The sequence below is a fragment of the Mandrillus leucophaeus genome, unplaced genomic scaffold (assembly GCF_000951045.1).
Source record: "Mandrillus leucophaeus isolate KB7577 unplaced genomic scaffold, Mleu.le_1.0 Scaffold221, whole genome shotgun sequence".
NCBI classification, from domain to species: Eukaryota; Metazoa; Chordata; class Mammalia; order Primates; family Cercopithecidae; genus Mandrillus; species Mandrillus leucophaeus.
The window spans coordinates 2,554,431-2,572,314 of NW_012102266.1; the positions used below are offsets into that span (position 1 = coordinate 2,554,431).

At 38.5% G+C, this 17,884-nt stretch overlaps 1 protein-coding gene across 1 annotated transcript in view; it reads right to left on the minus strand.

Annotated features, from left to right (window-relative positions):
- The window catches only part of LOC105540525 (myosin-J heavy chain-like), a 262,857-nt gene that overhangs the window by 156,963 nt on the left and 88,010 nt on the right, over nt 1-17,884 (minus strand). The window contains exons 4-5 of the mRNA XM_011981193.1: nt 9,834-9,965; nt 8,935-8,991 (exon numbers count right to left, since the gene is read on the minus strand). Coding sequence (XP_011836583.1) covers nt 8,935-8,991; nt 9,834-9,965 — 189 coding nt within the window. The remainder of the gene's footprint in view (nt 1-8,934; nt 8,992-9,833; nt 9,966-17,884) is intronic.

Below are 17,884 nucleotides of genomic sequence, written 5' to 3' on the forward strand. Positions count from 1 at the left end.
AACCTCCAGAAAACCCTATGGGGCTAAGTAATGTCAGCTTCTTTCTACTGACAGGAGGAATAGAAATAGAGTAACCTTTGCCAGGTCCACAACTGATAGCAGGGCTGAGGTCTAGCCCAGTGTTTCACTTCCCAGTGCTGTTTTCCTCTTTGGCAGGGATTAGGCAGCAGGACCAGGGGCCTTTTAAAATCCCTCATGATTCACATAAATAGCTCATCTTTCTGCTCTCTGTAATGGAGAGGTATGCCTCTCAGTCTTCTTAGAATAATTTAAATTTTTAAGAACAATCCAAATATGATTTCTATTTGATTCTTACAGTAATAGTAAAGGGTGAGTTCTGAGTGAGCCTCGCTGGCCGGAGGTTTATATAGATAAATGTGGCTCAGGATTAGAGCAGGGAAAAGCTGAGACTGTCTTACATTATTCTAATCTGATTTTTCAACAAGTAAATAGGGATTGTAATGATGATCGGTATTTGAATATGAGAACCTCTAAAATCTGTATATTCCTTTGATAGAATATTGACGTGAGAAGTCTAAACTTATTAAGTAAGAAACTGAAATACATGTTTGAAGAAATGCATGGTTAGCTAATAGGTATTTATTTTTTAAAAAAGGTCTACCCCTTGTGTCTAATAAAATAGCTAAGCAAAGACTAGACACATGTGAGGGTAGCTGGGTGGGTGGCCGGGGCCGGGGGAGGCGGTGCAGGAATTGGTACAGGTGGTTGTTAAGCTTCAACTTATTCATCATCTATAGAAAATGAGGAAACAGGACTTAGATCTGATCAGAAAGGGGAAAATAAGCCTCCTGGGTGCCAGCCAGGGCCCTTGTGTGATATAATGAACCCAACTCAAACTTCAGGTCCCTGCCCCTCCGTGTGTCCTCACTAGTAAACCCAACGACTAATTAGTGGCTTCTAGAGCAATTTATTGTGCATTGGCTATTTTATGGGGAAAGGAAAAGATAATATCCTGGTGGGGCTCCAAAATGTCACTTTGAATATTGCCTCAATGTGTTAGAGATTAGCTTCTTAACCACGTCTAACTGGGCAGGATCTGTCAGTGGATCATAGTTCAGAGAGTGCTGATTCTATCTAGGTTAGGATCAACCTGCTGATGTGAAGAGAGCTCAGAACCCTTCCTCTTCTGAGCGCACAGAGAAGCTTGGCAGCAACACCCACTAATGGAATTTGAAAGCTTCTGCTATTCTTCTATGATATTCAACCTTTCCAGATTCAGCATGGGAAAGATGGGCCATGGGGTAAGCACATAAAGGGTTAAAATGAAGGGCTAAATGCTCATCCAGTGCAGATAATCTAACCAAGGAAGGTGGGATACAGAGAGGGGCTCATTTTAATGTAATGAACACATGCAACAAAAATATTCCCCAGATTGATCTCAGTGCAATCATTCAGTACCACCTGGTTCTGTTCATAAATAATCACTGAGGAATTTTCCATTTAGACTAATGTACATATGGCCCTAAGAGAATGGCCCACAGGAAAGGAATTTCCCCATTCCTCATTGGCACAGGTAGAATTCTATTATAACCACTGATTAACTCTGCCATGTGGTCTGAGTCTGCCACATGATCTTTTAACACTAAAGTTAAACACTAAAGTGCATTGGCATATATATGCTGCAAAAATCCTGACTTGGAAGTGAAATTCAGCTTTAAAAACAGGAGCTTTACAGTCAGAATATCTACATGCACCTCTGCTGTGCTACATACCAGCTATTTACTGTGAGCGGGGCTCTTTGTGTCTTTGACTCTCACTTTCTTCTTCTGATCGAGGAGAGGGAGTGATATCTACTACATAGGATTACTGTGAAATGTGAATGACACGATGTGGGTGGGAGCATTTAGGAAGCTGTATATTGTTATGTGACTCTAAGGTGTGATTAACTGCTGTCACTGTACAGTAGAATTAGTCATGACAAGCCTCAGGAATGAAGTGATGCTTCTAGAGCACATAGAAGTGTGGGGTTGGGAAAGGGAGGGCAGGAAGATCATTCTCATTTGACTCATCAGTTGAACAGACACGTATTGTGTGCTGCAGCATGTCTCCAAGTCTCAATCCCCGGCACTGCACTAGGAACCAGGCTGGAGAAGTATCTCAGCACAAAGAGCATGAGGCCCGTGAGGCCAGCTTCATCTGTGAGATGCTGGTCGGGGACGATGTCCTGGTCAGAAAGTAGGGGTCTATGCTGGAAGTGCTAGGGGCTTCACTGGACAGTGCAGTGCAACTCAGATCTTGCCACCATCACAATCACCTACAGGACTTTAAAAACTCTGCATCCTTTTCCCAGAGTTTCTGATTTTAGCAGAATGGGGTTAGTCCTCAAAATCTGCATTTCAAAGTCCCTAGTGATGCTAATGTTTCTGGTCCAGGAGCCACATTTTGAGAACCACTGGGATAAAAGAAGAATGATGGGTTCTCAGTTATAAACAACTGACTCTGATTCTGGCTAGCCTACAGAAAAAGAGAATTTACTGGAGGGTTTGTGGGTAGTTCCTAAAATCAATAGGAAACAGATTCAGAAATGGAGAGGATCTAGGACAGTTCTGGTTCAAGCAGCATAAGCTACTTCACCATGATGCCTGGGCATCCCTGGTAGAATGTACCAGCTCCATCTGTTTTATCTCTCTTTCCTCACCTGAATTTAATGTGCTGAGTCCCTGGAGAAAGAGTCCAGTTGGCACATGTCTACTCCTCAGCTAGTAGCTGACGGAGTTCTTTGAATGACTGGCCCTGGAAGATTGCACATAAAGGGAGAGATGCAATTGTAAAGAATATCTGGGTATTATTGCCAAAGGTGTGTCAGTGGCTGCTTAGGCAGCAAAACAAAACAGAACCAAACCCAAGGAAACAGGCCATGTCCTCTGTTATGGTAGGAACAAGTCAATTAGCAGAGGGCCTGGAATTCTAGGAGGGAGCAGTCTGCTCTTATAGATTCTTAATTTAGAAAGTAAAATGGCAGTTTATAGCTTCTTTAGAGGAGGAAAGGAAGTTAAACCAGCATTTTGGGAGACCTCTGTCCTGGGTGCCTCCCATGCCCTGAGTTCTTCACCCTGAGCTTTCAGGCCTCAGTGGATCCTTGGGACTGTGGTTCAGGATCTTCTGGTTTCCAAAATTCACTCATCTGTCCTACACTTTCAAGCATGCTGTATGATTCATTTGAAGGATTCCTTCATCTGGATGTTTTTAACTATTTAGTTTATTATGAAATGTATCAAGCATACAGGACGGTATAGAGAATAACATCACACTTGGGTGCCTACCACCCAATTACCCAGATTTCCATTTTGCAATAAGCCCATTGAATATTATAGAACTTTTGGCCCTTGTCAGGTCTTGTGGGTGGCTGGAAACTGAGACATGGGATGGCCATTGAAATGGAGGTAAAGAGGGGAGGCAGACATCTGGAGTACTGCAGATATTCAGGTCATCAATGAAGAAGTGAAGAGATGGGGCTGAGCATACTTATACCTGCCAATACTAAACATAGGCAACATATGGATTCCATAATTTGGAAGGTATTAATTTTAAAAGGAATTTTTTTATTAAGATCCCTATTCCTAACTCAAATTGCCCTAAGATGAACAGATATCTTTAAGTAAATATAAACATTCACTTCAAATATTTGTTTTATCCCATGTAGGTCGTTAAGCGGATAAGTAATCACCGGAGGGAGTGATAAAGATGCCCAGGGCAGCTTAGCCCAGTGGTGGCTCAGGCTGGGTGCCCACATGTGCACTGGGAGGGGCAACCCTTAAGAATTTCTTTAGAAGTATAAGTTGTGACTAGGCACTGTAAATTTAATGGGATGAGATTTTAATCTTCAAAGTATTAGCAAATGATAACTCTGAAATGTTAAGGCTTTCATTTCCTCTCCATTTCATAGCTATCAATTTAATTAAACAATAATATTATTCAACTATTGAGTTCTAGAGCAGTGAACTCTGAATAAAAGCAAGCCTAGATACTACATTGTTAATTTTCATGTTAAGACCATGTTTCCTTTAGAAACTCTTTTTATTTCACGCGAAATAGAAATTTCCAGAAACTGTGTTTTCTTTCTCTGCTATTTTTTCCCTTCTGTTTCCCCTCTAAGAGATCCTTACCTTTTGTCACTTGCATGTTATATCTTGAAAGTGTCAGCCTCATTAAATTAATGTCTGATGTAATATTGACATCTTCACGGAATACAATCCTTTTTCATAAAGTGATTTTCCCTGATATATAAAGGATGCTCCCACAGATGCCAAAATACTTTTATTTTTTTTTAGCCATTTTAACAATTCGTTTCAATAAAATCTGTACAAGACATTGAGCCAGACACTGTGGGAGTCATAAAGATAAACAGACGTATTTCCTCAGGAACCTGCAGTCTTGAAAAAGAGGCCACATCAGATTATTCTCTTGTGGGGCATAGTGTGAAAAATGACTGTAAAGAGGCGCAGAGAGGTGCTGTGAATGCACCAAAGAAGGAGAGATTACTTCTGGATTGATAGACAGGGAGAACTTCCTGGAAACAAAAAGTCTTGATAAAGAGTGGGGAAAGTCTGGCAAAATCAATGGCAGGAACAGGTATTCAGGGTAGCAAGGAACTACACGCAAAGCTGCTAGGGCAGGGATGCAGGGTGCACTTGGGGGTCGCAGTTGGAGATGGAGATGAGGCAGGAAAGGAGGTCGGGTCCCCACTGTCAGCATGATAAACACCATGGTCAGGAGGTTAGACTTTATTCTGGGATAATGGACAAGCATTGTCTCACTCAAGGCTTTGGAACGAAGGAAATGACATGATCAGAGTAAAATTCAATGCAATTCAGCAAAATGTATTGAGTAGCTACAATGCACCCAGCCCTGTACTTAGTGTAGTGCATTCAGAGACACATTCTTAGTGCTGCCTTCAATGTCCCTGGAGTCTAGTGGGGGGATGGATATACAAACAGATAATGTCAACAAAGTATAGTATATTGAACTCTGTTAAACAAGCGGGAGGCCACTGGCCTGAGGTTCTCTCCCTATTTTGAGTTCCTACTTAACAAACTGAAACCTAACTTAGGAGTATATTTTTTGTAACAGATAGTTGGGTTTCAGCCAATCACTAACAGCTGAGCTTCAGCCAATCACAGGCACCCAACTGATCCAACCACACCCAAATAAGGCAAATACCTAACTTAGGTAGCCAACAGATAATGTCTTTACTTTGCTTCTGTGTTTCGCCTATAAAAGCTTGCTACTCATGCTGCTGGATGGAGCTCTCTCAACCTCTTCTGGTTCTGATTTCTACCCAATTCAGGCATCATTCTTTGCTCAAATGAACTCTGTTAAATTTAATTTGCCTAAAATGTTTATTTTAACACTCAAATAGATGTATCTAAAGGAGGCTGTGAGGACCCACAGAAAGTAATCTGGGGACTAAGGGAGAAGTTGGTGCCTAACTTGAGTCTTGCAAGGACAGAAAAGAGTTACTTGAATGAAGAGAAGAGAGAAGGATATTCCAGTTTAAGAGTATACTGTGAGAAAAATCACAGAACATCAAATAATACTGGATGTGTAAAGAAAGACAGCAGCTCCATTCTACTAGTAGGCTCAGTGTAAGACAGAGAGGGGAGTGAGGGAGAAGAGAAGATGAGGGGGCAGGGACTACGCTTTGGAAACTTCACTCAGGATGGAGGCACAGAAACCAGAAGACTATTATAGAGGTCAAGTCCCACAGGTGTTACATTAAGGAGGCACACCTCAAACAGAAATTTCAGATTTTTCATGGGACTCTCACTTAAAGGGGTTCGAGTATATATTTTGCCAGGCAACTCTTATTAATACTTCAAATTATTTCCTAATCTTCAGCATCCTCAGAACTCTCATCTCTTATTCCAGAAGAACCCTCACCCCATCTTCAGTGTTCCATTCCTACCACCCTGGTTTTTTAATCCCCTTTCTCTTCTCTGCCCCTCCAGCAGATCACATTCACCCTGTGAGTGATATACTTTTGCTCTGTTTAGTTTTCTGCACCCACTCCAAATCTCTACACACAGATTTTTATCCTCTCTCTTCTCTGCCAATAGGGCTTGATGGCGTCAGAGCAAGTGGACTACTTTGCAACAGGGAGTGAGGTTGTGGGAGGCTCTGAATTCACTCACAAATGTTAACAATTTGGGGACAGTTACAATAATTAAAATATAAGACGATCAGAAAGAGCTAGAGAAGTGGCAGTATAATGGAATAGAAGACATGAAAGTGAGATAACTTGTACAAACATACTCAGGGCCTGACAACTAACCAAAGTAGGACAGAGGCAGAGAGAGGTAGGATTTTAAAACTGCTTTGTAGTTTGAATCTAGAAAAAAAACCAGTAGTGTGATATTATCCACCATGGCTGGGGGATACGAATAGAGAAACGTATTTAAGAGATAATAACAGAAGATGATAAACTTGGCTTTGTATATGCTTAGCCTGAGGTGTCAGGAAGATATTCAGGTCGTGTTTAAGAACTAGAGTACTTCAATCTGATGCCATATACCAGCCATCTCTAAACCTGGATGTTACAAATCACCATTCATAATCAAACTCTTCTGGAAAAATGACCGACAACAGCCTGTTCTTGGAGATTGTTTGTACATGGATAACTCTTGCAGGAAATAAACCCATTTAACTCTGCTTCCAACACTCTTTCCTAACTTTTGTTGTTTATTATTTTTTTTTTCAGAATACCTCTTAGTATCCTATGGAATGTTTTTTTCAGGGACAATGTTCTGAGAAATGCTCATTAAAACGCTACGGATCTCTAATCAGGGGAGGCTTAAGATAGAAGGAACTTGCTGTGGGAGAAGGCAGTTTGTTTGCATGGGAGTGAGAGTTGAAGCATTATGAACTGCTGAATCACCAAAAGTGAACAGAAAGAGAAAAGGAGGTTGGAGATAGAGCCTTGATAAACACCATTTGATACCTCAAATGGCACATAGAGAATATAATTTGGAGAGACAGCATGTTGTAATAGCAAAATCATGGGTTTCAGAGTGTGATGAGTGATCTAATCTTTTTAAGATTCCATTTTCTTTCTGAAAATTAATGACTACCTTGTTGGCTTGTGTTGAGATTTAAAATAGATACGTGAAATATCTTCCACATAGAAAATACATAATCCACTTTCAATAAATACTATTGTTAATACTGTTTTCATTTAAGTTTTTCTTGACATATTGAAGCAAAACCTTGATGAATACACTGCTATATTGAAACCTGAATGTTGGACAATTACATATGAGAACTCTCAGTCATTGGTATCAATACCCTAATACAGGGAAGCAATCCTAGTTCAGACAAGCCTCAAGCAGTAACAGCATGGTATGGGAATAGCAACCATAGTAACTAGGCAATGAAAGGAGACACCATAGGAATTTCCCTAAAGCACCAGGAGCTATGATTTTTTCATCTGTTTTTCACAAAGAGATGCTGGAAGCTAATATCTGAGCCTTAGTGAATACATTTGCCCTCCATATAAAATCCTGAGCTAAAAGTCCCTTCCATGTGAATGACTGTGGGTATCAAATTGTCATGACGGAACATCCTCTGACAATAGTCATTATCTGGCACCCTCAGGGGGAGACCAGGGGAAAGGCATCTGCAACAAAATACTGGTTAATGAGACATATTTCTGTCTAAATATGTCACAGTGCTACAAATGCAAGCCTTAGTCATTTTCAATATTGGACAATTGAGCATACAAGCCCAAAAAAGATTCTGAATTTAGAGTTAAAAGCTCTGCTAACTGCCACAGCAGATTAGCTTTTCTCTTCTCCAGCCCAAAAATGGGGACAATTACCAATATTTTACCCAAGTCAGTTCATTCCAAACCCCAAAGGAATTGTCACCAGAATGTATTATCTTGCAGTCTTTTGGAGGGCAACCTCATAGGTCTCAGGTCTGTCTGAGGAGCCTGGTGTAGTTAAGATTGGTCATTAACGTGATTGGTCAGCGTCTTTAATCAAGAAATCATTCCATAGCAGCCAAGATGTGGATGAAAAAGATGTCCAAAAGCATGGCGATCAAGTCTTTGAGGAGATGTCTAAGGCATTTATTGTTCAGATCCTTGGGAAGGAATAGTGGCAGGGTGACAGATTTATGGTCACAGACACACAGGGCATGGTGGCAGGAGATGCTCACATGTTGTTCTCTGAGCAAACATAGGCTAGTGTGTAAATGAAATTTGCTGTAGAAATTCATGGAGTCTGTCTCAGGCGAGTACTTGCAGGAGAAAATGGGCAACTATGCACTCTGATTGGTTTATATAGTCACTTGCCTAAAATCACAAGGCTGGGGCAGAGTGAATATATATATTTATACATAAACAAAATATGTATTATAATATATATTAAATATATGTAATATATATATGTATGTATAAAAAACAATGTTACTTAACGTGTGTCCTGCATTGTCTGAATCTAGAATCATCCAAAAGTGCAAATTCCCAGGCCCCACCCTAGGCGTGCAGGAAACAGAATCTGAGTAATTTGTTTTAAGAAGCTATCAGGTGATTCTTACATACAGTAAAGTTTAAGAAGCACTTCTCTAGACCTTTATCTCATGGGTCAATAATTACCACATCTCTCCACTTCTACCTACTCACCCAACTAGGCTGGCTTCTTCATCTTTCTGCCCTGCAGTTCTCTTCTCATGATAGCACCTGATTAGGCCATCTGATTATATATAAGAGCTCAGTTTGGAATTTTTGTCATCCACAAAAATCAGAATTTTAGGCATGAAAAGAAGCTGTGTAGACTCAGTAGAACTACTCATTTTTAGCCTTGTGATTTGGTTTGCACCAGGCAAAACTCATTTATAACTTCTTTCCAGTTTCTGTTCATTTCCAAGCTTACAATGACGTAAATAAAGGGATGAAAAAAGGAGGCAAACACTTACCTGGGCTGTAAGTTGCTCCTGGGAAGCTTTTACTTCAGCTTGCAATTTCTGGATGCACTGAAAAGGAGACAAGTTTAGAAACTAAGTGTGTAACTCTTTCTTTTACATACTCAACCTATTGCAGACATAAATGTGTATCAGTTTTCAAATCTTGTGAATGGCAGCATTATTTCAGCTACAGGTTTTGAAAATCGTCATTAGAGAAATCATCCCACCATCCCTATTTCTCTTCTATTTTATGAAAGAGCCCAAAATAAAAACACACAAATATATTAAGAACTAGGATATGCCTGAGTAAGATAATGTTAGCTTGACATGCTACGGTTAATGCAAATGCCCCTATATCATATATATGTATATCATATATATTGCATATATATATATATATATATATGCCTTCACATGAGAGCATATTCATATATTCCAAGAGCAGATGCAAACCCTTTGGACTTAACAAGAGCTAAATTTATATAATGATATATATTTTAACACTCAGATATTCAGAGATTAATCATTTTTTATAAAGTAATTGATTAAGAAACATATGCCAAATGTTATGATCCTCTTGTTTTCCTGCACAGAAAGAAACACTCCAACGTTGACAACTGAGAGACATTTGTGCAGTCAATACCATTTATAAAATAAATAGAATATTCAGCTAATATTATTCAAAAGGATACATATCAAACAAACTTTAAAACTACTACTAGCAAAATAAATTTTATGTCAATATTCATCAGGGAATAAAATTACTTTTAGCAAATACAAATATTGTTATTTACCATTGTGAACTTAAAAATATGAACTTTTAATCCAGACTGAAATGGTTTTCCAGGATTATCAGTTCATATAAAATTAGGTAACTATTAAAATAAAGATGACGTTGTTCTACAACATACCTGGTTTTTCACAAGAACCATTTTTTCATATGATTCCCCACTGGCTTCCTTGTGGTCCACAGCCTCCAGTTTTTCCTCCAGCCGGGATACTTGTTCAAGCAGTTTTGACTTTGTTCCTTCAGAGACTGAAAGCTAAAGATATTTTCTTTATAAGAGTATGTAAGTACAGTGATGTTTTAAAAATTCAACTTAGAAATAATTTATTTTCCACCAGTATCTATTAAATATGAAAACAGCTTCTGGAGCATTCCTCATAAATGATAAATTAGCATAGAGAAAGAAGGAAAAAATTGATTTTTTTTATTGTTTATAACTAAGATCTTTCTGAACAAGAGATGAAATCACCGAGTTACAACGGAGAATATAGAAATACTAGAAATAGAGAAATTTCTAGTGCAAAGATCTCAACACTCATCTTCACTGGGTTTCACTTTATTTGTACAGCTGAATTTGAAACTTGTATTGTGATTTATATATGGTCCTTGAAACTTAACTCTTAGGCGGCTACAGCTATCTAGAAAGAGTGGGAGTTCTGACTCTCCTGAATGTTCGCCACAGAAGCGGCAGGGTGCATGGAACTGGGGTATATGCAGGAATTTCAAGTTAAAGTCTGATCAAAGGCAGATCTATGCTAAGCCACAACCAAAAAATTCCTAGCAATGACTTTGTCTTTGTTTGACTGTTTGTAGATTCCTCTTGAGGAAAGTGGTAGTTTGATAGTCCTTAGTCTCTAATTCCCTTGGAGAGCGCCTGTACTAGCTTCTCCTTTCATTCTGACAGCTATTGTGCTTTTTCTCTACAGTTCAGCAACAATCCTGAAAGACTCCCTGGAAACGGACACACAAGTCTGTATTCACGGCAACTCAACTCCCAGGGTACTCTCTGAAGCATGGATTACTCTACATTTCTTTTGCATTACTCTGAATGTTGTTGCAAGGCAAGTTGTCTCATCTTGAAAAAACTTAATTGTCCTTAGATTTTTAAAGACAATGTATCAAATGTGGAAGCATGAAGAATTCAGTCTGCCAAGGAAATAAGCATGTTCTCTATACTGGCCCATCATACATACTGGCGTTATCATATATACTGTGAGCACATCATACACACCGGCACCAAACTATCCAGCCACACACTCATTCACCGGACAAATGTTTATTCAGTTGCCTCCTCCACAGCCATTGTGTTACGTGCCGCAGATTGAGAAAGTGCAAAATAAGGGTTAGAGGGAACACACATGTTACAAACTGCTGGTCATGCCTTTTGGCTCGTGGTGGCCTTGGAGACCAGAGGTGCTCCTCATGATCACTAACACGTGTTTAACTCCTGAGTCCATGGTGGTTTGGGATTGCAGTCTGGCTTCTCTGCCTACCCTTCTATTTTATGAGAGACACAGTATAGTGTGATGGTTAAAGCCAAGGAGTCTTGTGTCTTTATTCTTTGGGTAAAAAAAAAATCTCAGTTTTGTACAAAAATTATTCAGGCATGGTGACAGGTGCCTGTAGTCCCAGCTACTAGGGAGGCCGAGGCAGGAGAATCGCTTGAATCCAGGAGGCAGAGGTTGCAGTGAGCCAACATCACACCATTGCACTCCAGCCTGGGGAACAGAGTGAGACTCCATCTTTAAAAGAAAAAAAAAAAAAACTCAATTTTGCTGTTTGCTATCTGTGTGATCTCAGCAAGTTACTCAACCTACCTGGGCTTGAGTTTTTTAATCTGTAAATAGCGATGGGGATGAAAAGAATACTACTTATCTCATGGGTTGCTTTTAAGGATTACATGAGTTTAAACAACAGAAACATTTAGAACAATACCTGGAACATATCAAGCATCTAGCAGCTCTTATTATAATTATTCTTCTGCCTCTTCTAGATCACAGTAGGTGTTTTTCCGGGTTTTATCTAAATATTTATCAATTTTGTGTGTGTGTGTGTGTGAGAGAGAGACAGACAGTCTCACCTTGTCACCTAAGTTGGAATGCAATGGCGCGATCTCTGCTCACTGCAACCTTCGCCTCTTGGGCTCAGGGGATCCTCCCACCTCATCCTCCTGAGTAGGTGGGACTACAGGCTCACACCACCATGCCTGGCTAATGCTTTGTATTTTTGAGATGGGTTTTCACCATGTTGCCCAGGCTGGTCTCGACCTCCTGAGCTCAAGTGATCTGCCCGCCTCAGCCTCCCAAAGTACTAGGGTTACAGGTGTAAGCCACTGTGCCCAGCCTATTTATCAAATTGTAAAACAAAAACAAAATATCTGAAGACATCATAATCTTTATGAGCTGCATACCCTGAACTCAAACCATATTTGATTTGTTCATTTCCTATAACCACTCTAATGTTCAGAGAAATCTCCTCTCTATGTCTGGAATTATTTTTTTCTCATGTATAGTCTCTCTCAGTCGGGTCCATTTTATTCCCATATTCTGTTTGTTACGTGATCCATCGTTACCATTTCATTGTCTTTCTTTTAAATCTGCCTTCTATTGTTTGAAAGCCTCTATTTGTTCACTCAAAAGACATCATTTGTTCACTCATTTGTTAAAGAAATAAGTTGGACATTTATTATATGTAAGAATTTGTAGATTAAAAAATGAAAACAATGTCGTTCATATCCTCAAAAAACTCATACTTTAGCCAGAAAGTCAGATCATTTAAAAATAGCTATTATATAATGCAAAACTATATAGGTGAATAAATAATATTAATAGTAGTTAACATTTCTTGGGTACTTACTACATGTCAGACAGTCTGCAGAGCCTTTTGTTTTCAAATTTATTTTAGTATCTCAATTTATCTTCAAAACATCCTAAAGGTTCATTCTATTATAGCTCCCATTTTGCAGATAAAGAAGTTGAGTTTCAACAAAATTATATGACTTATCAAAGGATATAGCAAGTAAATTCTGGAATTCAACTTTTTAGCAGTGGACATCAGATTTGACTCCCTACACTCAAATTTGACCCCAGCTCCAAAATAGGCCCTTGTTATCATGACATTTCTATCCTCTTTGCTGTTGATTGGTTCAGGAATCAAAGCATAAACTAATCATAGCCTGGCTTTCCTGTAGCAACAGTTATCGTATAAGGAGATGTGACCTAATTTGGGTTACTCACACTGCACAGAATTGGAGAGTGATTTGGAGAAGCACCCTCTGTCACCGACCAGATGCGAATGCTACTACAGCCATCCTACAGACATCAGGAAACCAGGCATACTCAGAAAGGAAGAGTAAACAACAGAAAAATCTTAAGTTCTTGATGACATTATTGAAGTGCTTTATTAACCAATCTTGAAGCACACCCTACCCTGCAACTTGCACTTAGTGAGTCAATAAATTCCTTTATTGTTTAAGGAGTTGAGTTTTCTATTACCTGTTGCCAAAAGTATTCTACGGATATGCTGTTTGGTATCAAGATTCCATGTTCTTGACCACGAGTAAGAAAAGTTTATGAAAAACAGCAGAAACTAACATATGTTTGGTAGATATAGTATACTAGGCATTCTGCTGGGTGCTACATATATAAATGTTAGCTTACGTCATTGCTCAAAACCCTATCAGCAATTTTCTTTATATTTTTGTTATCATCATCAAAAAGACTGAGAAACTAAATGCTTTAGTGGTGAATTAACTTGTGTAAGATTCCAAAGCTAATAAGAAGAGGTTAGATTTTGGCCCTCATTTGTCTGCTTCCATTCCTGGTTTTATATCATATCCAAATCCTAACTCAGACTGCCTGTCACAATGAGGCCTGTGATGGTTTTTTCCTTACCATATGGACTTCAGCAATATTTCTCAGGATTTAACTTATATACTTACAGGAATTTTTTTCTAATATCTTAGAATTCTCTCTAACCCACCATCTTGCTTCCTTTTATACAGACACTAACCCCTTATTTCCTCTCCTTTTGTAATAAGTTTCTTACTGAATATCCCTTTAACTCAGATATATTTAGCTCAGGTTCAGGTTAATTCTAAGAAATGTTGACTTAGAATCAGGATACCTATGCTTTAGTCTTAATTCCACAACTCATTGACTCTATAACCTTGGTGACTATAATAGGATTTTAAAAATAATTTCAACTTTTTTTTTAGATTCAGAAAGTGTACGTACATATTTGTTACATGGGTGTATTGCATGATGCTGAGGTTTGGGATATGAATGGTTCCATCATCCAGGTAGTGAGCATAGTACCCAACAGGTAGTTTTTCAGCCCTTGGTCCTCTTCCTCCCCTCCCACCTCTAGTGGTCCCCAGTGTCTTTTGGTCCCATCTTCGTGTCCATGTGTACCCAGTGCTGAGCTCCCACTTATAAGTGAGAACATGCAGTGTTTGTTTTTCTCTTCCTGTATTAATTTGCTTAGGGTAATGGCCTCCAGCTGCATCCGTGGTGATGATTTCATTCTTTTTATGGCTGTGTAGTATTCCAGGTGCATTTGCACAACATTTTCTTTATTCAATCCACTGTTGATGGGCACCTAGGTTGATTCGATGTCTTGCTATTGTGAATAGTGCTGCGATGAAGTTCATATGTCTTTTTGGTAGAACAATTTATTTTCCTTTGAGTATACACCCAGTAATGAGATTGGTGGGTTAAACGATAGCTTTATTTTAATTCTTTGAAAAAATCTTCAAACTGCTTTCTAAATTAGTGGCTGAACTAATTTACATTCCTACCAACAGTGTACAAGTGTTCCCTTTTCTCAGCAGCTTCGCCACCACTTGTTATTGTCTTTTTAATAATGGCCACTCTGACTTGTGCGAGATGGTACCACATTGTGGTTTTGATTTGTGTTTCTCTGATGATTAGTGATGTGGGGCGCTTTTTCATACGTTTGTTGGCTGCTGCATATCTTCTTTTGAGAAGTGTCTGTTCATGTCCTTTGACGACTTTTTAATTTTTTTAATTTTTCACTTATTGAAATGTTTAAGTTTCTTGTAGATTCTGAATATTAGACCTACGTTAAATGCACAGCTTGAAGATTTATTCTCCTACCCTGTAGGTCATCTGTTTACATTGTTAATAGTTTCCTTTGTGGTACAGAAGCTCTTTAGCTTAATTAGGACCCACTTTTCAATTTCTGTTGTTGTTGCAGTTGTTTTTGAGAGCTTAGTCATAAATTCTTTCCCAAGGCCAATGTCCAGAATGGTACTTCCTAGGCTTTCTTCTAGGGTTCTTATAGTTTGAGGTTGAACATTTAAATCTTTAATCCATCTTGAGTTAGTTTTTGTGTACTGTGAAAGAAAGGGGTGCAGTTTTATTCTTTTGAATAATAGGACTTTACTATGCTACCTTGTTGTATCTTAGTAGGATAGTTATCCAGTCACATATGTTCAGATTAGGTTGCAAATTCCCCAGAAGGATGGATGAGGAATTCTGTCAAAATGTATAATAAGATACAGTCAAATTGGCCAGGAGCAATCTTTGCTAAGATTATTCCATCTATTAACTTTTAAACTGTGAGTCTTAATTCTCATATGTAACATCACTTCACAAAAGCAAGATAAAGGGATGTTATTTTTTCCTCCTTACACAGACAAGTTGTAGCAAGAACTAATAATTTACTATTGGATTCTATTATATAATGGTGAAATTGTTTATCAACATAGGACAATTGATATACCCCATCCCCACTGCAAATGTCCTATCAAACACACCTGATAATCCAGAAGGAAAAAGGAGAAATGAGACTAAAATAAGTTACACATCTGAGATTTTTTTTAAAAAAATTTAAGCTCTGTGAAAAAGATTGTGCTCTACTGCTTAATCACAAGATGTTAGCTGCCATCTTAAATTTACTTCATTGTCTTGATAGGGGTTTTAAAGCTTTTTAAAGTATAATTCTCAATTTGGGATTCACTTAGGCATTCTGCCTAAACTCACATTTAATTATGGGATAGGAAACAAGGTATCAACATAAATAAGGAAATTCAAGTTAACAACTGCAAGATATCAGAGTTGAATTTTTTAAACTCTGAGAAACTTGGGCATAACTTCCTTTTAATTGCTTTTTAAATGTTTGTTTATTAATAAAAACTTCTTGTTTTTAGAGACTACCTTTCTTGAAAGAGCATAGAAAAAGAAAGCTCAGCCTAATTTAGTTTCATGTATTTGCTTACAAAAAAGAAAGTAGAAATGCATCCATTCTTTAAATGACCAATTTCTATATATTGTAATTAGCCACCTTTGCTGAAATATATAGTTTACATGATGTTGGGAAGCTAATATTCTACATATGATACCTTGTGAAGACCAGGACTCTGTTCCCTCCACCCGTGGTCCTAACAAGTTTGGAAGGAGGAGATCATTTAAACAGAATGAACAACATTCATCTGAAAAATTGTGTACAGCGAGGTAACAATGGTCATATATAAATTTGAAGCTCTGCAAATCTACTCAGAAAATTCAACTTTCAATATTTACTCCAATGTCCAATAAAAGAACACTATAAAGTTATTGTAATATATTAAAAGTCAGAGGAAGATAAACTATATCTATTGTACCATATTGTTACAGTCAAGAAAGGGTACTGATATATTTTGGAATTATGTTTAAGTAACACTTAATAAAATGATTTGAACATCACAGCAGATGACAAAATAAGAAGTTCTAGGAATTGGTCCTTTCACAAAAATAACTACTGAACTGGCAAGAACTGTCAGAATCAATTATTTCAGAACTCTGGAGTGTAGCAGGACTCTTTCAGCTTCCAGAGAAATGCTTGATGAAGAAAGATACTGGAATACAAGGAAATTCCTGTCAGGTCACTGGCTGCAGAAATATTGGAATAGAAACTTCAGCGACCATACATGATAAGGAATATAGTCTTTGCAACATTAGTTGAAAAAGTCATTGAACAAATGGATGACAGCAGTCTTCAACAGGCAGCAACACCAAACCTTGGGGTAGGAGAAGAATCTGATTTTTAGAATTATGACATTATAATATATAAAATGTTAAATTCTCAGCAAAATATTATAAATCTTACAAGGTAAAGTACGGCCGATTGATAAGAAAAAGAAGACACAGACAGAAACCATTCTTCAGGAAGCCTAGAGAGCAAATTCCAGACTTACTGGACAAATAAATATGTTCGAAGAGGTGAAAGAAACCATGGGCAAAGAAGTAAGGAAAATCAGGAGAATGTATGAGCAAGTTGAGAATATACATAAGGAGACAGAGATTATAAGAAGGAACCCAGTAATGCTGGGAGTGGTGGCTTATGCCTGTAATTCCAGCACTTTGGGAGGCCAAGCTGGGTGGATTGCTTGAGCTCAGGAATTTGAGACAAACCTGGGCAAAAAAGTGAAATTCTGTCTGTATTAGTCCATCCTCATGCTGCTAATAAAGACATACCTGAGACTGGGCAATTTATAAAGGAAAGAGGTTTCATTGACTCACAGTTCAACATGACTGGGAAGCCTCAGGAAACACAGTTATTGTGGAAGGCGAAGCAAATATGTCCTTCTTCACATGGCAGCAGCAAGAAGTGCCAAGGAAAAGGAGGAAAAGCCCCTTATAAAACCATCAGGTCTCGTGAGAACTCACTCACTATCATGAGAACAGCAGTGTGGGATTAACCACTCCCATGATTCAATTACCTACCACAGGGGGCCTCCAAGGATACATGGGGATTATAGGAACTAAAATTTAAGATGAAATTTGGGTGGAGACACAACCAAACCATATCATCATCTCTATAAAATATACAAAAAATAATAGCTGGATGTGGTGGTGTGCAGCTGTAATCTCAGCTACCCAGGAGGCTGAGATGGGAGGATTGCTTGAGCCCAGTAGAGGTTGCAGTAAGCTGAGATTGTGCTGTTGCACTCCAGCCTCGGTGATAGAGTGTGACCCTATCTCAAAAAAGAGGCAGAAGCAGAAAATGAGAAGGAGAAGAAGAAAGGTGAGGAGGAGGAGGAGGAGGAGGAGAGGAAGAAGAAAAAGAAGAAGAAGAAGAAGAAGAAGAAGAGGAGGAGGAGGAGGAGGAGGAAGAAGAAGAAGAAGAAGAAGAAGAAGAAGAAGAAGAAGAAGAAGAAGAAGAAGAAGAAGA